This window comes from Acanthaster planci, linkage group LG08, assembly GCF_054643075.1.
Source record: "Acanthaster planci isolate LZ-2023a linkage group LG08, COTS_SCS, whole genome shotgun sequence".
Taxonomy (NCBI): domain Eukaryota; kingdom Metazoa; phylum Echinodermata; class Asteroidea; order Valvatida; family Acanthasteridae; genus Acanthaster; species Acanthaster planci.
In genome coordinates this window covers 3,811,085-3,832,738 of record NC_141784.1, presented here as the reverse complement: position 1 = coordinate 3,832,738, position 21,654 = coordinate 3,811,085, and the positions used below count along the sequence as shown (strand labels likewise).

The following is a 21,654-nucleotide window of genomic DNA, read 5'->3' as shown; positions in this document are numbered from 1 at the left end:
TGCCATTGAAGGAAAGCGAGCTGTATACAAATTTATACAACGGATTTCGCGGCTAAGATATACGTGTGTGGGACCGCCAGATCGGTGCAGCAATTTGCCAGCACATTAATACACCAAAACGACAGGCAACAATTTCGGAGAAGCTAATCGGTTTTTAAATTTTTAATCTAACATACAGCCACAGAATAATACTATTTGTAGAACCGGCAAGTTTCTTTATAATGGAAGTTTTTTTATAATGAAGATGTATGCCAACGTCTTTCCTGTCAAAGTTTCATAGGGCCAAATTAAAAACAGGGAAAATGTTTTTGGTAGCTTGACCCTATCGCCTTTCCCTGAACGTGGCAAGAAATTTCGTCAGGGACATCAAGGTGTGAAATGTTGTGAAAGTAGCCCGAATTTCAAAAAGTCTGATCTTGTCATGAAACTCATAAACCGTTTAATTTTTTAGAATACTCGATTGTAAATACAATCATTTTATAGCAGGCTTACAAATCTTGCAAACATATCCCAAAATGTTGTCCTCTTTGTCCAAAACGAGTCCATATATGCTATCAATTTCATGAATTAAGCCAGTCTTTCAGTTCTAAGTGAGCATATCCGCTATTCTATAGAAAACTAGTTAGTCAAAAAACAGAGTGCCCTCAAGGAAGTACAAGTTTTCCCTCGGGTATTTTGCATCGAAGGTCTTGAGTGTAGCCGGCGTCTTGCGACTCGCCGTAACGCCAGGCGCTGTACAACCACTGAATGCGATACTCTCTTTTCCTCGTGCAGGTGTATCGAGCCTCAATCTACAGCACAATTAAGAACGGGAAATGGAAACACGGAAACATATTACTCTTTGAAACTAGTATTAGCCGGCAGTTCAACACAACTGTGATATCACTGTTGAAACATGTTCAGAAACTACATGCTATTCGTGTCCAATTCATATGCAAATGCTCTACTCCAATTGTTTACAAATTGACAGCAAGGAAGTGTGTAAACAGTGCCACCAGCTAGATTGTTCTTACATAGTATTCTGTGCATAAGTTACATATCTGTAAGTCTCATGAAAGGAACTTTTTTCTGTTTGAATTTGCAGATCTAAAACTTAGACCCCATTTAAAGTTTAATTTGAAAGCGCCCTCAAAGGGCAACTGGTGAATTGACATGGGATCTACATTTTGTATGACAGAAACAGAAAGTGAGGCGAAGCGAATACGGGCACCACTGAGACTTGTCAAGTTGTAGAGACTTTTTCTAAACCTGGGTTCCCTGTCCGTCTCTGTTCCTCCCCCCCAAAAAAAGCAAAATCAACTCGAATATCAAGGGCGGGTCCAGAACCAATTTTCCGGGGGCCAAACTTTTGGGCGGGGTGCAACAAATTGAAGTGTTTTCATGTAACCTTTCTGACTTTACAGATGGGTGAGGCTATATTTTACTGGAACCTTTTTAGACGCTAGGAATTAAGGAAAATAAAATAGCCCCCTTTATCACCATTTTCTAAATATTTTCAAAGGGGAGAGGGTTCTCTTGGAGAGGCATGGTCACGTTGCAGCTCTTTCGGGTCCGCCCATGTCAAGCTTTATAATGTCCTACACCATTGCAAAAAATCGACCCCGAAAGCTGAAGTCTCTCCTTGTATTTTAAGCCATGTACAATCAGTTTCCAGTAAGAGTGGGGGGTTACGATGGAGATGATGCTGAGAGTTACCGGGAGCAATCTCATTAACAAAGGTCAAGCTACTGATTCTGATCTTACCGACACATCTGTATCTTGAAATCGCCCATCTAACTTGTTGGCTTTTAGGAGATGAATGCAAAAATCCACGTGGTCCGTTCTCTCCAAGTAGTAGGGGCTGTTTCTGTCTGGTGCCCTGTCTACCCACAAATTACGGCACGTAATGGTGTTCGGGAACCTCAAGATGTCATCAACGCTACACATAAAGACACCAAAATATTTATATAAACTAAACGATAAAACTGTACAATTTTTTCTTTGGGGTCGTTCTTTTGTTTTGCCCTGTTATTTATTGCTTGAGTCAGTATCGTGACGTCGTAACAAGACTGTTGAAATCAATTCGACAAGTAGTCAAGATTGAAACAAAGGGGCACCTCGCCAGGAATATCTTCAATACATTACTAATCAAAGCAAAACGTAGAGAGATGGAAATGGCTTATGACCTGCTCTCAACAGGTTTTTGCATGCATTTGATTCGCAGTTTAGAAAATATTTTGCGGAGCCCAAAACAGAGAAATGTGCTTATCCCAATTTGCACTGGGGGCGTAAATTTCCTTAAAAATACTAGCAGGACTTTCAGCTTCCTTTCATGCCTACCGGATATCCAGACATTCGAAGTAATGATATCCATTCAGAATGAAAATTGTTGCCTCTGCGCAAGTGACAACTCGCCCAGCCACAGTCTGACGTTTGCCGATGCCGATGACCTCTTCCTCAACTGGAAGATTGATTGAAAAGGGGTGGCAAAAGTCCTTAGTCCTCAGAAATATATTCGCAATAATATTTTAGGCTACAGTAAAACCTAGTTAAAAATTAACATCTATCCAACGGAAAGCTAACATAATTGATTGCTTGTGGTGCCCACTGCTCCAATGAAATTGAGCCATCCACCCAATCCCAACAAACTCGGTGGTCAAGTGGTTAAAAGTCTGAATTAATAAACAGGAAGCCGTGGGTTCGAATCCCACCCAACCTAGTTCGTAAGTTTTTAAACTCTCAGACCACATTAACTAAGAATGTACACGTCGGTAAACTAGGATTAAAATCATGAAATTTTGTGATATACAAGACTCTCGACAGAGGCCGAAAGCGATTATTATAAACATTAAGTTATTTAGAAGTATTCGTCTTTGAAATACGCTAATGGAATTTAAAATGGCGTACCTCTTTGCGTACAAAATGGGCCGGTCCATCCTTGCACGCATGTGCAAGCACCGGTCACATGATGACACGTGGCCCCATTTTGGCATTGACATCTCTCTGCACACTCCCATCCGTAACGACCGCCAGAGCACGGGATGTTACAGGAAGCGCCTGTCCAGCCGTCCCTGCAAGCACAACTTCCGTCAAACCTAGAGCAGGTAGCGTCGTTGAAGCACTGGCAAGGACTGGTGCAGTAGGGTCCGTAGAAATCTTCTTCACAGGGGGTTTGACACAGTTCCCCCATCCAGCCGCTCTGGCAGATACAGGAGCCGTCAAACGTTGAACAAATGCCACCATTTTGGCACTGGCACTCGGCCGTGCATTGCAAGCCAAACATATTTCCTGGACACCTCCGTTCGCATCGGGTGCCCACAAAGCCAGGAGGACACATACAAGTCCCGTCAAACCTGGAGCACTGGGCGTTGTTCATACAGTCACAGTGCTGCTGACAATTTACACCGAATCTGCCTTGCTGGCAGGGGACATCGCAACGAGTACCCATCCAGCCAGACGTGCATTCACAACCACCAGTTTCTGGGTTGCAAGTGGCTTCGTTCAGGCACCGACAAATCTGTGAACACCCAGGTCCGTATCTCATTGGAGGACATCTGCGTTCACAACTTAACCCGTACCAGCCTGCACCGCAATCACAAGCACCGGTAACCACGTCGCAGGTCCCACCGTTTCGACAGTCGCACTCACCTTGACAATCCAAACCAAATCTCCCAGTGGTGCAGGGTTCGTTGCAGAATTCTCCCTGCCAGCCGGGAGTACACGAACACGCACCTGTTTCACGGTGGCAGCGGGCGCCGTTTTCACAACGACAAGTACGGACGCAGTCGGCCCCGTATGTGCCCTCTTCGCACTCTATGTCACACAAGGCACCTTTCCAGCCTGCGGTGCACATGCACCGTCCAGTGAACCTGTCACACAGGGCGCCGTTTCTGCACTGGCAGAGAGACGTGCAACCTGGCCCGTGTCTTCCCTGGGCACATGGCAGGTGGCAGTACCGTCCCATCCAGCCAGAAACACACGAGCAGACCCCGTCAAACCTGGAGCAAGTTCCGTCGTTCCGACAGAAGCAATAGTAATTGCAGCCTGGTCCCCACCTCCCCTTCCGGCAGGGTTGGTCGCACTCAAGCCCGGTCCATCCTGCTTCACATCCACACGATCCGTCAAACCTGTTGCACGAACCACCGTTTTGACACTCACATGGGTTCTCGCAGTTCCTGCCGTAGAATCCCTGCATACAAGGCTGGTCACAAAATATCCCTTCCCAGCCGCTCAGGCACTGGCACGAGCCATCGAACCTACTGCAACTGGCACCGTTCTGGCAACCACAAGCATGCTGGCAATTTTCTCCGAAGAACCCATTCTCACAAGGTATGTTGCAGTTGGGTCCAGTCCAGCCTTGACTGCAGCTACAAGAACCGTCAAATCGGGAGCAGGGAGCACTGTTTGCACAACTGCACCGTTGCCGACAGTCAGCTCCATAAAAACCCAGTGGACAAGCAATATCGCAATCATTACCAGTCCAGCCGTTTCCACAGGCACACTCCCCATTAAACCTGCTGCACCGAGCATTATTTCTACAACTGCAAACGCGAACGCAGCCAGCACCCCATCGTGATGGGGGGCATTCTGTTTCACAGAGGTCACCCATCCAGCCTGCTTGACAGGCACAAGTACCATCCACAGGAGAGCAGCTGGCATGATTCACACAAGCACATCGGAGACTGCACTGGAGTCCGTAGTAATCATCCGGGCAGGGCTGCTCGCAAGACGACCCAGTAAATCCTGGAGGGCAGAGACAGGTACCGGTGAGTCGTGAACAGGTGCCCCCATTGACACACGAACAGCTATCACGGCAGTTGATGCCGAAAGTACCAGGAGGACACGGAGTGTTGCATCTCTCTCCGGTCCATCCGGCTGGGCAAGTACAGGAGCCGTCGAAACGAGAACAGATAGCATCATTCTGGCACTGACATGTCTCACTACAAGAAACTCCCCATCTCCCTTGCTCACATGCAATGTTGCAGAACCGGCCAGTCCAACCAGAAGTGCACTGACACGTCCCGTCAAAGCGACTGCAGAAAGCATCGTTCTCACACAAACAATTGCTCTCACAATTTGGACCGTACAACCCTTTCGAGCAACCTGCATCACAGAAACGACCAGTCCACCCTGCCGTACAGGAGCACACACCAGAAACAGGATCACACAACGCATCGTTTTTACAGTTACACTCCTGCTCGCAATTGGCACCGTAAAATCCAGCAGGGCAAGTGGTGCTACACAAGGGACCAGTCCAGCCTGGACTGCACGCACATGTGCCATCAAACCGACTGCACGGGGCGTTATTTTGACACCGACAGAATTCAGTACATCCTGGACCATACCTTCCCCGATCGCATTCATCTTCACAGTACCGACCCGTCCAGCCGGCTGTGCAGAAGCACTCTCCGTCTGTTATGGAGCAAGATGCTCCATTTTGACACCGACACTGCGACAAGCAGCCGGGCCCATGCCGGTCCTCTCTGCATGGTTCTTGGCAGAACTGGCCCGTCCATCCAGCCAAACAGGAGCACGAGCCGTCAAGGGGCGAGCACGAAATGCTGTTAACACAAGCGCACTCATTTGTGCAGTCGATCCCATAGAAGCCCTCTCGACAAGGAGTATCACAGAGCCTGCCAGTCCAGCCCGGAGCACACAAGCAACTGCCATCAAAGCGAGAACAAGTGGCTTCGTTTTGACACCTGCAGGTTTTTTCACATCCAGGTCCATAAAGACCAGATGGACAGGGGGTATCACATGAAGCGCCGTACCACCCAGCCGTGCAGGTACAAGTCCCGTCGAATCGACTGCATTCAGCACCATTCTCACACCGGCAGACACCGATACAGTCTTGGCCAAAGAAGCCTGACTCACACGGATCAGAGCAGAATAGTCTCCAGCCCGGCGGACAGGTACAGGCTCCTGTCACCGTATCACAGACACCCCCGTTCACGCAGCGGCACACTTTGGCACAGTTATTGCCGTAAAAACCTTTGTCACACGGCACATCACAGAACTCCCCCTGCCATCCTGGTGCGCAGGTGCACATTCCGTCTATGTGATTGCAGGTGGCGCCATTTTGACACCTGCAGATCTTCTCACATCTTAGACCGTAGTGGGGATTATCACAAGGCTGATCGCACATCGTCCCCTGCCAGCCTGGAGCGCAGGTGCAGCTACCATCGATGTTGTTACAAACTGCGTCGTTCTCACACATACACGTGTCCCCACAGTCTAGTCCAAATCTACCTTGTGGGCAGGGATCAGAGCAGGTGGGTCCAAGCCAGCCGGCTGTACAGCTACATTCTCCACTGACATGGTGACAGGCACCGCCGTTTCGACATCGACATTCGTTACGACAATCCTGACCGAAGTATCCGGAGGGGCAAACCTCCGAGCAAATGGGACCAGTAAACCCTGCGGTACATGTGCATATGCCACTGACATGATGACAAGCGCCGTTGTTCTGGCAGAGACACTCCATTTCGCATTCGTATCCGAATCGACCCTGCTGACAGGGCATTTCGCAAAACTCTCCCCGCCAACCAGGGGTGCAGGAACACGCTCCGTCGATATGACTACAGTCGGCACCATTGCGACACCGACATGTTTTATCACATCTTAGACCATAAGACCCGTCCAAGCACGGTCTTTCACAGAACTGACCCTGCCATCCCTCTGTGCATTGACAGGCTCCCGAGATGTGGTGACAGGCTGCCCTGTTTTGACACTGGCATCTCTCCGCACACTCCAGACCGAAATATCCGAGGGCGCACGGCTCACTGCAGACGGCCCCCATCCACCCAGGTCTGCATTGGCAACTCCCGTCGATGTGGTGGCAGGCAGCGTTGTTCTGACAGCGACACAGTGAAGCACAATCGAGTCCGTACCTACCCTGTGGACACGGGTCTCGACAGTAAGTGCCTTGCCAGCCGGCTGTGCACCGACACGCCCCAGTAACGTGATGGCAGGAGGCTCCATTCGTACACTGGCACTCTTCCAAGCAGTCTCGGCCGTAGAAATTGGCTCGGCACGGGGCGTCACAATCCACACCCATCCAACCGTCAAAACAGGAGCAAATACCATTGACATGGTGGCACGCACCGTTCTTGCATGTGCATCGCTGGCTGCAGTCCTGGCCAAACGTATCGGGTGAACAGACACTTCCGCAGGTCAAGCCGGTATACCCTGGAGCGCACGTGCACGTTCCGTCAACGTGGTCACAGTGCGCATTGTTTCTGCAAGCACAGGGAGATTCACAATGTGTACCGTAGAAGCCTTGCTCGCATTTGTTCTCACAGAAATCTCCTATATAACCCGGAGCGCAGGAACACCTACCATCGACAGCATAGCAGTAAGCCCCGTTCTGACAACGACATGTCCTACTACACTGAGGTCCATACAAACCCTGGTCACAGAATTCGTCACAAAATTGCCCCTGGTATCCAGGTGTACAAGAACACGCTCCCGTGACAATATCACAACTCGCCATGTTGTGACAATCGCAAAGAGACTGGCACCCTGAACCATAGGTTGCCTCTGTGCATACATCTTCGCAGTGGAACCCTTGGTAGCCAGGTGGACACTGACACTCGCCTGTAAACCGGTCACACATACCGTTGTTTTCACAAAGACACTCACCCGTACACAAGAGTCCGAATGTGTCGGCTGGGCATGCTATTGAAAGACAAGAAATTTAAAATGCTTTGATGCAGCATAGGGCAGACTGGATATTAGGATCGTATGTGCGATAAGACTTGGTCTTATATTAAAAAAATGGAAGACCTATGTTACAATTTTAAAAGTTTATGATTAGTCATTTCGGTCATGGGCGATGCACTATAGAGACAATTGGCCGCGTTGCTGACAACTTTTGTGTGAACCATTTTAGGCCCTTAATACTTCAACCTATTGGAGGAGTATACAGTGTTTGCTCATACATTCCGTGGGATGTTTGGATGTTATTCTTGCATTATTCCGTATGAGTGCAAAATTAGAAGAAACATTACATTTTAAGGTTGTTAACTTGCTTATGAGATATCATTATCGTACCGTTAATTCGTTCAGTGACGAAGTGTGACCTATTTAGAACTCAAAAGAAAAAGGTTTCTGAAAATGCTCATTTCTATTTCAAACGTGCAACTCACGTCGGGTACAGTCTGCTCCCATCCAACCTGGAGGACATAAACATTCGTTGGGTGTCACACAAGTCCCACCATTGGCACAGGGGATGTCACAAATAGCTAGTATCAAGGACAAAAGAAAATAACTGATGTGAACATATCGTGGTAAATGATCATAACCATAATGAGTAAGGCGATACACTCTTGGAAGAGCAAGACCGAAGCTTCGTACAAAGAGAGTTGCGCCAGCTTCAGATTAGGAGTGAGTAGAAATGGACAATTAGCACGCCAAAGCTGCATTTGGCACTGCACACATATTGGCAGCAATATTGGTTCCAACAATTAAGACACTCATGTCTCAACTCTTTCTATAAATAGCTCTGAGCACGACATATAGGGCGCCATCTGTAAGGGTGGCCAAGATATGGGCAAATATGACCGAAGAGGTTTTTTTGCTTCACGCTGGAACAGTTTCCACGTCAATTTGACGAGAACTTGGCGTGATGTAGTGTCCAAATCCTCAAAAGTGCCCTTACCCTTCCCAACCCCTCCAAAAATTCTCGCTGTTATGAGGGCTGGAGTTGGTAACCATGGTATTATGGAAACATCGATAACTGCGGGCTTCCTAATGCTGCCTCGGTTTCAACCTTTTAATACCAAATATCCAGCTATTTGAATAATACTGGCAACAATATGAAATGATTTTTTTCTATTCAAGTCACTTGTCTTTGTACCCAGATCTTATAATGTCAATGTATTCAGCAATTTAGGGTAGGAGAGGATTAAAAGCTTTTGGCTCCTCCATACCCCAACGCTGTAATTTTTTATTTTACCAATTTTTAATGAAGTTTAACGAACTGTTAACTAATTCTCTATTCACAATACATGTCAATGTGCATTTACATATTTATCATTTACGATAATTTCCATGATACGTCAACTATTGTCAATGTCAATATCAGCACGAATAAATAAAATAATGTACACACCCACAAAGATAACCTCTTGTCTCCTGAGCTCTGCAATCGCCAAACATTAAGAAGAGGCTTTAGTGGAAATAAAAGTAAGTCCAACAGGTAAAACTCACGTATGCAGCCAGCGTCGAAATCGGCAGCGTACTCTGGGCAACACATGATGATTGTTTCGGTCCCGGGCTCTTCCACGGTTTCCGTTTTGAGATAATACACGGGCCTGGTAAAGTAAAGTTTTCTCATGACTAGCACTTCTTGGATATGAATATTTTAAGGGGGACCAGTATACTGTGGGGGGGGGGCTTGGTAACAAACAAAAAGGTTCTTTCCAGAGACATCTGTTTTGCTACGTCACAAGCGCAGTTTTTCAAACGACTGTATGCAAAACTTTCCAAAAATGCAAATATTAAAGCACTACATAATGAATAATGTGATTGCATTTTGGAATAACGTTTGGTGGTTTAAAACCAATGGACCACACTTGTATTTCAATTCATAAATACCCCTGTTATGAAGGAAAACAGCAGAAAAACTTCAAACATTTTCCAGCGACGGTTTTGTGCTTTATCACTATTTATGTTTGAGAACCATTTACGCGGAGGCAAATCTCCTTTTGTGTCTTCACCATGCGCTATCTTACGGGGAAAAACGGGTAAAAAGGGTTTGAAGTTTTCGAATGTTCATTCTCACATCTTTATGAGAAGGCGACCGTAACGTTTAACCAGTTCTTGATCTTTGCACGGTACGTGCACTCCGGTTATGCTTGATGGTTGCAAGAGTCGAATGTCCCCATGGCTTAAGCGAACTCAACGGTTCATTGTCGTAAAAATATTATGCAGAGATATGTGTACGTACATGTTAAGTATTTCCACCCACTTCAAAAGAATGCAGCTTTTTCATTTGAACATAACTTCAAGCACAACAGAGTTTTTGTTCACATTCAGTGGCCACGTATTAAAACACTTCTTATTAACACTTCTCATTATTTCAACAGATGAAAACCATTTATTCATTGGTGACGGGCTCTAGATCAGAGTGCAAGAACCGTCATCGGGTTCGGTACCAAACCACAATGTAGTGACGACGCCAGACTATGCATACGCCGCTCGATTGTGCGACGATAACGTAATATTTGGTGACATTGATCTTTCGGCCGAAAACTTCAATACAAATTGATCTTGTTGATCAAATTTACAGGAAACGTGCTACCCCAGATCTAAATGAAACCTCCCTTTCATTTTTTGGTATCTCTAAAAGTGGATCGAGGAGATTTTTCGATCGAATTTTGCACTGCAGGTTTTGAATATAAGCCAGTTTGTAATTACGAACTGCCCGTTTGCGAATGAACATTTGCAAAGGCCATTTGTACGATTTACGTATAGCTTGTGTGCGCGCGCCAATGGGCTGCTGTTGTTGATACGGACGATCGTTAAAGAAATTGCTGAAATGGGGAAGGTGCTGAAGACGAAATGGGGAAGAACCAAGAACAGAACGAACATTCTGGTAACCTACAATCCCGTACAGTGTTTTAAAATAATACCGAATTGTATCCCAAAATACTTTACAATACTTTTCTATAACTTTGACGGAAAGGAGACTGGTAAGATTTCCATATACAAACGCCACCAATTTCCCCTGCGGGGCCTTAGTAGTCCTCAGGAATTATATTTATGTTCCAAAAAGTCAAATTTGACAAGGAGAAAATTGAATCATTTCTTTAGAAACACTTAGAATTTTTCAGACCAGCTTCATAGGGCTTGTGCACAGGATGTCAAGTGATATTCGTATATGGAAATCACATCTTCAAAGGAACCAGGAAATAGAAATGTTTTTATAAATTTTACTAAAACCCTTGAGATTGCATCTTTGGGTTTCAATTAACCTTATTTTAATTGTTGTTTTGCAATTTCAACTTTGTTTTTCGAAAAAAATGAAGGCCTTTTTATTCTCGAGTCCGATGTTATCGCTTCTGGTGATGTTGCAGTGACGTATCAATAAAAAAATCACCCGGGTGAACAGTTCAATATCATTTGGGAGTCTTATTCTGACACTCGGACAGTATTTTTAGTTTCAAAGGTCACCATTGAGTTTTTGTTATCTCACATCAAGCAGGAATTTGAAAGAGAAATTGTGTAACTGAAACCGTTTCGAAAAATTTCCATTCTAAGCTGCCTTTCTATCATTCGGGCGATTCACAACAGTGCGCCTCCAAGAGTTTGCAACGCCCGTTTGTGACTTGCCCGTATAATGCGCGTCAACGCTTGCGCCAAGCGTTGCTATATATCCGTCACAATCGCTCTCGGAGTGATATTAACGGCCTAACGCAACGCACACATGTGTAATGTTAACGAAGTGGACTTTTGTGTCCGTAAAAGTGAAACGCATGAACGCAAAATGTACGCAACGCACCTAAAAAACGTACATATGGAAAGGCGCCTTTGGTCGCCACATTTGTTGATGTGTTTGTTTGTTAATGATTATTTGCAAACTCTACCACACGTAGTGAGCATGCGTACTCCTATAATTGTCAACGAAGTTCAGGACCAACCTCGAATAGAAACACCCTCAACACGGCAGCATTATATAGCACGACGTTTGAAACCACACCGTGCTTTTGCCGACGTAAGATTCTCACATAAGCACGGCAGACCCTGATGAGCCGAAATCCTCTGGCGTACCGAAATCAATTTGCCGAGCCAAATAGGTTTTAAACGTCGTGCATATGCCGTGCTGAATAAAAAAAAATTAAGTTGAATAATTGTATTCGAAACGGCATGTTAAGCACGACGTTTGAAACAGGCCTCGGTGGCGTAACAAAGGGAGGGGAGTACGGGGGCAGGTTCCCCCTGTGGATGCCCGTGCCCTCGGTGCCCCCGCCATTTAAAATCTGTGAATAATCTCAGGGTGAATCTGTCAACAATAGTGAGTTAGCGGCAGATTCTTTTCTTGTGGTGCTCCTTTGAAAAAAATGTGTGTGCCCTGGGTGCCCCCAGACACTTAGCTGATCGCCTTAGGAAGACAAAGTTAAGGTGGATCTTTCAGCGTTCAAAAGCTTTACAACCAGCTTTGTATAGCACCTTTTCATTTGAAAATGTTTCGAACGTTGGCGATTGTTATGTTGTTGATGAAGGGGTGGCAACTGCAGACAAGGCACGGCAGAGATGAGTGGGGAAGATGTTAAACGTGATATGCGTGCTGAGGAAAGTTGGTTAACCGTTTGTATAAACATTACAACTTACAACTTATGTAATTGCGTTTGAAGGGTAGAAACAACGAGAGGAATTTGTGGAAATTGTGAAGTAATGAAATCTAATTAAAAAAACTAACTTACACTATGCGGAAATGTAGGTTTTGATGGCATCCAAGTATTTGTTGCTAGAGCAAAATTTACGAGTTGTAGGGATTTTTCTAAGAACCACTTGCTCTCTAAAACGATATTTTCCCGGGATCTGTATTCAAATTTCTGCCCCCAACCCTGCCACTTGAGAATTATTCTGCGGACTAGTGACAGGCGTAATTGAGGAAAAACTGAGACTGTGCAGACTTTAAACTTGCCTGATTATGCATCAATCTACAGGACAAAACATGGATTGAAAGCATTTCACCTGGAGAAGGATGGAAACAATAGCATGCTTTCATTCCAGTGTATGGTCTATTGACTGTTTTGAATTCCAGAATCCACTGCTTCCTTTGACTGCGGTAATTGAACCTTAGATAATGAAGGTGTTACAAAAGCCTTTGTTTGATAAAATCTGTTGTGGAATCACAACACAACAAATGTTTTGAACACATTAATGGAATATTATTATATTATCTCATTGTTTTATCGATTTTACGGGGCATGATTAGGTCATTTTGAGGTACCGCCGACATTCCAGTGCAGGTTAACAGGATGGGCGGAATATTTGGGCAGGGTCAATAGTTTACCATGTTTGCCAGGGTAAAGGCTTGCTAGAGTAAAGACAAACAAACAAACTTGGTTGGGTAGTGGTGCACGGCAGGCCGGTTGTAACTGTCCAAGCTCAGCGCGGTAGCCCAAACTTCGAGGAATTAAGGAAGGGGTGACGGGTTAGGCCTGCCAAGAGTGGTGCAGGAGGTGTTGGATAAAGCAATTCTGGTGAGAATACCAGCACAATCAGCGGCAGATTGGTTGAGTTTTCATGGGACTAAAAAATCAGAAATTGGGACTTAACAACCCAGAAAAAACTAGAGAGATTTTCGTTTTCGAAAAATAATGAAACACCATAAGAGGCTACATAAAAAAATCCAAATATTTTTACCGAGAGAAAATTTGCGACCCTGTTAGTTCTGGATCCGCCCTTGAGTGTATGTATAGGGTTGGAATTTGAATCCTTAGTTTGAGAACTACACACACTTTATAAACGCCCCATGCAGTTGAAAGAATGACTGGTATTATACCTGAAAAGATACATTGAAGGCTTAAATTTGAAGACATGTACCTTTATTAAAACGACCAATTTAACGAGTCCCTCCTGTTAACCCTGGGATAGCTTAAATATAGGTGGTTGATGTGACCGGTTCCTACCCACTTGAGCAGAAGCACCCCTCCTCGGTTGAACAGAGCCAGGTTGGTCGGGAGTTCATATTCATTTTGTTGGTAGCAATGCAGTCGTAGTTTGTGAACTAGCGAAATGCAGTCAAAAATAAAGTTCGGGGGTCCGCCCTTGTAATGGCGTCCCATTCCCGAAATACTAGGAGGGGCACGTCAGCTGCTCCCTAGTGATCACCCATCCAAAGACATTCACACATTGAAATTGGAAATGAGCGCCTGCAGCCGAGCTGTGTTTGTTTCTCATTAAAACGAACTTTTCACTTGTGGAAATCTCTGTGTAGTCAGTTTTATTACAGTGAAGCGTTTCATTGCTGCAGGAACAAGAGAGCCCTGGTCGAAAAAAGCATATGGGTAGAACGGTGTCATGTAGGCCCTCTATAGGCAAACTAACATGAAGAAACTAACTTAGCATCAGTTCTTGGCACCGAAGTTTTGAGTAACATTCAAAAGTTATTTTGGATCTTGGACAGCTTTATTTCCAGTAAGCTTCACACAGTACAGTAACAGATTGGTAAAATGACGTAACAAGTTCTAAAAATACACAATATGACTTGATCTACAACTGGGTTGGTGTGGTCACGCCCCCCACCCTACTGATCGGTTCCCATGGGCGTGAGCATGCCTTTATTGCATTAGACTTGAATCAAGTCGGACTTACGTTGCTCTTCCCCAGCCCGAGTCAGCCATTCCCAGTTACACGGTCGCTGCACCCTGCCGCTCCCATACCTGCTTTCAACGCGCTCTCATTTGATAGCCTCTCCGTGATATCCGCCGTTATTCGTCACCAGTCAGTTAGTCCAACTGGACGGACAAGTCAGTTAGATCCCCGAGGTGATATGTAGTTATGCATAATTGTATATGAACATAGAGGCGCCCTTTATGATTTTATAGTAAAAAAATCAAGTGACAATAATATATAGGACTAATATATAGGACGAAAGAGAAATAAATTTAAAACGAAAGAAATATATAAAGGACGAAAGAAGTATATGTAGGACAAAATTAATGCATAAAGTAGAAAACTAATGTAGGATATTTGACAGACAAAGGTGATTTAAATAGAACGAAAAACTAACATTTAGATTTATTTCTCTTTCTCCCTTTATATTACATGTAGTTTCGTTTGATTTTTTTGTACAAATTAAGTTGTGAACGGCGCCTCATCATGAGCTACATGATCTGGCATGATATACGGAATTTCCACCAATATAGTAGTCGGACTCGTTCAGTATAATGGAGATAATGGGGATATAAAAAATGCAAAAAAAGTCCGGCAATTTGATTGACTGCCACCGTTTTGGGTAGATGGGCCCATTCGCTGTGTATAAACGGCAGGCAGATTCGTCAAGTCAGGATTTCTAAAGTCACAGTTAGAAGTGGACACAAGAGTGCACGAAGCAAGTAACGCCGCGCAGCCTCAGTGTCTAAAGCATAAACAAAGAGGTCGTAGAGAATCCCGACTTGAGTCAAGTCTATATATGGCCTCACCTTCAAGTCGATTTTGAGGGCAGAATTCTCGGAACAAGTTGATATCTGAACAGACTACAGAATGCTTGGGAAGACGGACTAGCTGATTCCACGGGGAGCATGATCAGCTGAAGGCAAGAAAGGTAATGAATGGGTACGGTACTGCGCTAGGCCAGGGATGGACCTTTATTTAGGGAACGACAGTAAAAGGCAAACGGGGATGGAAGTTTCTTACCTATACATCACGCACAAGTCTGTGTTCTGAAAACCGCAAGGAACTCGATACGCCTCATTTCTGACTGCTGTTACCTGTCTGCTCACGGTCACAATTGTTCTGAAATGAGAAAACAAACGGTGTGTGGATTTCGAACATTTTTTCTCAAAGAGTAGCAATAGATTTGTTCTTCCTCCTCATGTTTTACGTATCAAGACTCCACCGCTATAATTTTCTGACGAAAGCACATTTTGATAAAAATATTAGGGACAAAGGATAGGCCATTTTGGTACCAAGGGGGGATACACTAATTACTTGGAAGAAACTTCTAAGCGATTTATAATTTAGTCTTGAAAGCGTAATGGCAACAATAACAAGTAATAACAAGTAATTGAGTTCCCATGAAATCGGACAAAGACTTGGGATACCGGGACATCCTGCGTTTATGCGAATTTCTTAGAAAATTGTATTCGCCGCATCCTGAACGGCAGGGTTGCAAGTGTACTGCTTTCGTGATGACGATGACAATTTATCTAAGAAGGCTCAATTCAGTCCTTTATCCATCAACTTTTTAGCTTTCATACCGAGTTGAGGACTGTTTGGACATTGAAAACAATGTTCAAACCAGGATTTTCAAATCTAATTATATGTTTGAATTTAAATTGGTTTTTTTTTTAAATTGGAGGTAAGGCGGTCTAATTATTTATTCAAATGGTAAGTAAAGTTAGGTGCAATAGTTATTTTTTCTTTTGCTACAAACTTTAAAAGATCCAATAAGTGAAAAAATACCATTCATTACATGCATGTTTATGTAATTAGCGTACACAATAGTACATGCGTAATTTACAAACGGCAGACATTTCACCGGGCTCAAAATGTCTGTAAAAGGCAGTCTCTCTGATTTTCAGTAATTTGGTGTGATCCGGAATATAAAAATGAAGAGACTGTAGCTTGGAGAGAAGCTGGTGTTAAGCCCTTGAATTTCCAGCACGCTGGAAATTTCAGGACATTTTCTATCATTGTTAGCTCTTTCCCGGAACTAGTAAGGATCCATGACTTCGGTACGTGTACTTACGGATTTTCATATTCGCAAATACCAACAACATCCGTCAGGACTCGGATCTCTGGTTGGGGGCATTCCTGTGCAAGGCACAGGCAGCAGAAGGTCAGTGTGACGAGGAGACAGCGCAAGCCCATCTTCTCCCGTCAGAAGACTCCGGGTCTCTGGGCCAACCGTGCGCTACATTGGAGCTTTTCACCAGGGCATAGATCAGGCGTGTCTTCGTATTTTGGTTCGCTATCTGCAAATGTGACAGTAAAAAAAAATTCCAATCGGATTCCAAAACAAAAAGGTCAACTTCATCTCTTTTTTATAAACTCTAAATTCCTTCTTCTGTCATTGTTTTGTCAAACTAAACAAAGACGCCTTGGTTGTGATGAAATGTAAGGTATTTCTCTTCAACAAATGAGGATGATATATATCTGATAAGAATACACTACGTACGTGCAATAAACTGTTGGCAATATGGAATACATTCGAAATTTCGAGAGATTTACCGATTGACAGGTTATACAGGACTTTGTTGTTTTAGTTTCATTTGAATATCTAGGTTTATGTATTGATCCGTCCACTTTACTTCCCTGTGAAAGGCAGGACAGCCTCGGGTCACAAATCACGTGATCTGATTGTTTTTCCAAATGCTACTCATGACCCAACCGAGCCCCCGTGACTTCCTCCTGCTGCTACTTTTGGAGGGGGGGTTCAATCTTTGGATCACCCAGGTAGTCACTGAAGTCAGCCTGAAACATCCCCTGTCCAATCTTTTAGCATGTGTTTGCATACACAATCCCCACTGCACATGGTTGTGAAGAATATTGTACTAGTGAACAAGGCCAGTGAATTTAGACCAATGAGATACTGTTTGGGATCATCCGCGTGACTGTAGCTGTACGGCTGACGCCACGACAGATACACTGGACAGCAGAAGAAACTTGCCACTTCTGTCAAAGGCCACACAGAAAAATTCACTCCATAGAAATAAACAATTTTGGTACACAGGTATGCTGCAATACCCCTTACTAATCACATACCCAAAGGAAAGTGATTATCTTTATAACAAAGAAGAAATTGACATGCACAGCAACAAGGTGCAAAGTGCCCCCACACCAATACGGGCCACGCCCCCCAAAAGGACTTTCTTCCCGAAGAAATGAAATTACAGCCCTGCCTGAGAGGGTTTCCGTCGGATTTATTCAGAAAGAGCTGGGAGAATGTAATTTATGAGTCCCATTTTACTGCAAAATATGTGTGACCAAAGTGTCTCGGGTCCCTCATTGCTGTAAGTGTAAGAAAGGTCTCCCACCTGAGTGATTAAGTTCAGTGCTCGTGAACAAACTGGTATGCATTGAGCTGTCTTTCATAATCACAAGCAATGGATGCTAATTCCGAAGGACCTATGTACCGGGAAGTCAATAGTTTTTAATATAATTATTTAATATATCTAATAAGGTCCTTCGGAATAAGCGCATATTGCTTGTGATGTGTATAACAACTCACTGCGCATCTGTTTTTCCCACGGCATTGTTTTGGGGCGTTTACGAAACACCTGCTCTTTAGTCAAAAGGTAACAACTCTTCAAGCCTTTTCCAGTGTTCACTTGAAAACTGAACGACTTTGACCTGTGTGGCACTATAAGAACTGACGCTCTCACTACTTTGTTCCCTCCCATGGAGAACTACAAAATAGAAGACTTGGAAGACAAACGACCGTTTCTTCTGCATCTTATTTTATTCACGTAAGTAATCAAATTGTACAAAAACATACAGCACAATTCAAGACACAAATTGTACAACATGCAATCATCACATTCTAATGTCGGCAGTTTATTAAACTTAACTTAAGTCGGGATCCTGAGTGACATCTGCGTTTATTTGGCTTTTGGTGTACTTGCTTCGTGCCCACTTATTACTGTGAGTTGAGAAATCCCGACTGGACAATCACATTGCTGGACGTGCCAGTTTTTCACCGTTCATACCTCCATTATAATGAACAAGTCTACAAATAAAAAAGTGTCACAGACAGTACACATTACATAGAAAAAGGAACAACCAATTTTTTTTACTAGCGAAATTATGGTAAGTTAGGCGCCTCTGGACTTCATGTATTTATTAATTCAGTGACGTATAGTTGCGTTGCTGAGTGGTTGCTGGACACCTTCCAGTGTGGAAAATTCGGGCGTGTCGCGATTCTTGCAGCTGTAACTTCTCAGTTACGACTTTTAGCGCTTCTTTGAATTCTTCATTTCTGCATTTACAAGGCATGAAAAAAAAACCACTTACTGAACTTACTAAACTACTGAAGCCAAGATTTGAAAGTGGACTCCTGTCCCCCAGTTCCCCTCACTTTAACGGATTTTCTGATATGCTATATTCTGAAAGCCTTATTTCAACAGCCCGCAACACCTACCGTCCTTTGTTTTATAAATTCTAAGTAGTTTGACAATTGCACCGAAGGAAGCCAGTTTCTTTTGAGTTACGAATGATCAGTGCTGACAGACAGAAGCAGATGTGATGTTGAGAATCAGAGTTGCATTCACGGGATCTTTGTATTCTTTAAAACAAAATTGCCACAAATTGCTTAAGTAACATCCAACAAATTCATTTCAGTATTTTAAAGATATCATTTTTTACCCACATGTATAACAGGATCATTTAAATGTCGTAATCGGTGAAATATTGCCGAGTTAAAAACCTATTAACTTTAAAAAGACTTTTACACAATGTGAATTAAATGAACCCATTTTTTCAAACAATGTGGAAAAAGCCAAAACAAACAAACAAATCAAGCATTTCTGCATATGCTATGAAAGTAGTCAAATGTTTAACTTAAATGACCGAGCAGTTACCACCAATTTAACAACAAATGTAACTTTGTTTACATTGTGTCAACTACATTTCTAGATTGCATGATGCTCACCGACCCAAAGGTGTAACGCACATTAAGATGGCAAGCGAAGCAAATACTGACTTCCGGCAAGAGGCGCTGCCCGTCCAGTATCAAAGCAAGGACCTCAATCGGGATGTTGTTTTTGACGGCATCCTCGAGTGTCTCCAAGATCGCGATGTCACCACCAAAGAGGAGAGCAACCGAGGGAATGGTTGCTGTATGTTGGGAAACATGAGTTCGATGAAACCAACTAAAAGTATGGTTAAACTTATGCAGTGCAGGCCTATCACCTGTACGAACCATTGATACAATCACTGCAATGATTGCACGTTACGACAGAATATGAAACGCACGAAGCGTGCACGCCAATACGGGCGTTTCACAGCAGTGCATCTCCAAGAGTTTGCAACGCGTTGGCCAATCACAATGCGCGAAATCTGTCGACCGTATGAATCTGGCGACCGTGTGAATCGCCCGTATTATTTAAGTGCACATCGTTGTACATAATTTTCAATTTTTTATGACACTTTCTAGTTTTTGTTGCAGCAGTTTAAATTGGAACCATGCGATTCAGTTACAAATATACGCTGTCCTGCTGCCTCCGCTATTCGACATTATCTCAAAGCTGCAGTACAATCGTCTAGGTAAAATCATTTTTGTCTTGTTTAAACTGACAAGTTACACGGACCTGAAAAAGGATTCCATGTGGTTTTATTGTTTACAGGTATACTGTATTTAAGATCTCTGAGCTCATGGTTCAAAGTCCTTTTTCAAACGTGTGCATCTTTGAAGAAGGAAGAAAGGAACCGAGAGGGCATTGCAAGTTTCAGCATGCTTTGTAGACATCCACTTTTGTTTTACCGACCACGACTTGCTCCTATAGTCCTGGTAGCTATGATTTTGACCAGGTCATTTGTCGCCTTAGTCTCAATTCCTCGGCTTTGTCTAGTTCTATCGGGGAGCTCATCTAAATGAGATTTTAAAGACAACTTTTGTTGTTTGTTTGGTACAAAACAGAACAAACAACAACAGTGCAGACCTAAAAGTCGCCACCTTTGGACATGTCGGGCAGATGGTGTCGCACGAGGCTACGTCATACGCATGCGGATGCATAAGCACACGCGCGTCAATCGGCGAGCATTTTTTTTATAAGTTGGTGATCAGATTTTTTAAAGACAAATTTTAGAAGAAGGCGGGAAAAACCAAAAAAAGTTGTTTTTCTGGTCTCAAGAAAAACATACCGGTCTTCAAGTAGAAGAATAAAAAAAAGTCCGAAGAAAAAATCGGTATCCCTGACTGCAGCCAAACACACGTTCCGTGTGTGTACACCGCGAGTGGTCGAGCTGTAGGATTTATGCACTTCTCTTCAATCATGCTTCAATCAGTCATCACTCGGTAAGGTGCCGATGGATGCACCAAAAAGTTAATGTTCTTTGGAATTAGAAGAAACCTGTTGTGTTCATGTAGCTTGTCAGATTTTGTCAAGTTAAGTCGCAAGTCATTCTTTTCCAAGTCAAGTCCAGTCTGGAGTTTAAAAAAATAGCGACCCGAGTCAACAACACTGTGTATACGTTGAAATTATTTAGCCATAAATTGACAGGTCATTTACGCTTGTATGTGAATTGAAAATATGAAAAGGATGGCAAAGTTAACATCACTTGCCTGACTTATCACGCGACACAAGTCGACGTGATATAGCCTTGAAGTTACTTTTGCCGTAAAGTGGGGCAGTTGGGGGTTTCCGAGTTCTTGTTATTTGCCAAGGGCGTTCCAATCTGCCAATGAGCCATTTGCGAGTTGAAATTGAATAAAATCTGGTACACTGTATTATCTGAATGCATATAAACGTAACAATTTGAATTCCCCAGTTTTTGCATAGCGACCACCATCTCTGGAATGGACTGGTTCCCTTGTGCCGTTCTTATCCGTTGAGAACAGTGTATTGTTGCAAGGTGTCTCTTATGTAACTAAGGAAAAGCTTGCCCCAAATCACGAGGTATAGCAACAGTGTTTTTAGTCTGGAGGATTCAAACTTTGTTCACCTGAATTTAAAGAATTCAGTGTACCAGATTTTAATTAAATTTAATTCCCAAGTGACTTATTGTCATCCGATGATCTGATTGGTCAACTCAGTGCGTCTACTCATTGTACTATCCGTTTGATAGTTCTAGCCCTGTCACGAGGTTGGCCATTCAGCGAATCCTTAAGCCATGTGCCCTAAGGTTTTTCGAATTGTTGAGATTTGGCCAGCTTTTATATTAATATTATATCATCCCCAAATCGCAGGGTTTCAAGGGAAGCACGTTAATCCTCGCTAAACAAATGAACCTAGCCGATAAGGAGAGCGGGTACACAATAGGGAGACGATGAAGGAATTTTCT

The 21,654-nt window shown here is 43.7% G+C and overlaps 1 protein-coding gene across 1 annotated transcript; it reads right to left on the bottom strand.

Annotated features, from left to right (window-relative positions):
• Nucleotides 1-484: 484 nt before the first annotated feature.
• On the bottom strand, nt 485-16,621 carry LOC110976028 (uncharacterized). The gene is made up of 8 exons (XM_022228955.2): nt 16,403-16,621; nt 15,349-15,447; nt 9,190-9,293; nt 8,127-8,222; nt 2,887-7,656; nt 2,320-2,440; nt 1,744-1,918; nt 485-791 (listed from the first exon to the last, which is right to left on the bottom strand). Exons 1-8 carry the CDS (start codon nt 16,522-16,524, stop codon nt 645-647), a joined length of 5,634 nt encoding a protein of 1,877 aa, XP_022084647.2. The 5' UTR covers nt 16,525-16,621; the 3' UTR covers nt 485-644.
• Between the last annotated feature and the right edge of the window lie 5,033 nt (nt 16,622-21,654).

Bases quoted from the DNA above. Each gene is read 5' to 3' on its own strand.
- LOC110976028 (XM_022228955.2), bottom strand. From the start codon at position 16,524: ATGGGCTTGCGCTGTCTCCTCGTCACACTGACCTTCTGCTGCCTGTGC. The intron at 15,448-16,402 runs GTAAGTACACGT...TTCTCATTTCAG, and splicing joins ATTTGCGAATATGAAAATCC to AACAATTGTGACCGTGAGCA. The intron at 7,657-8,126 runs GTGAGTTGCACG...GTCTTTCAATAG, and splicing joins GGGAGCAGACTGTACCCGAC to CATGCCCAGCCGACACATTC.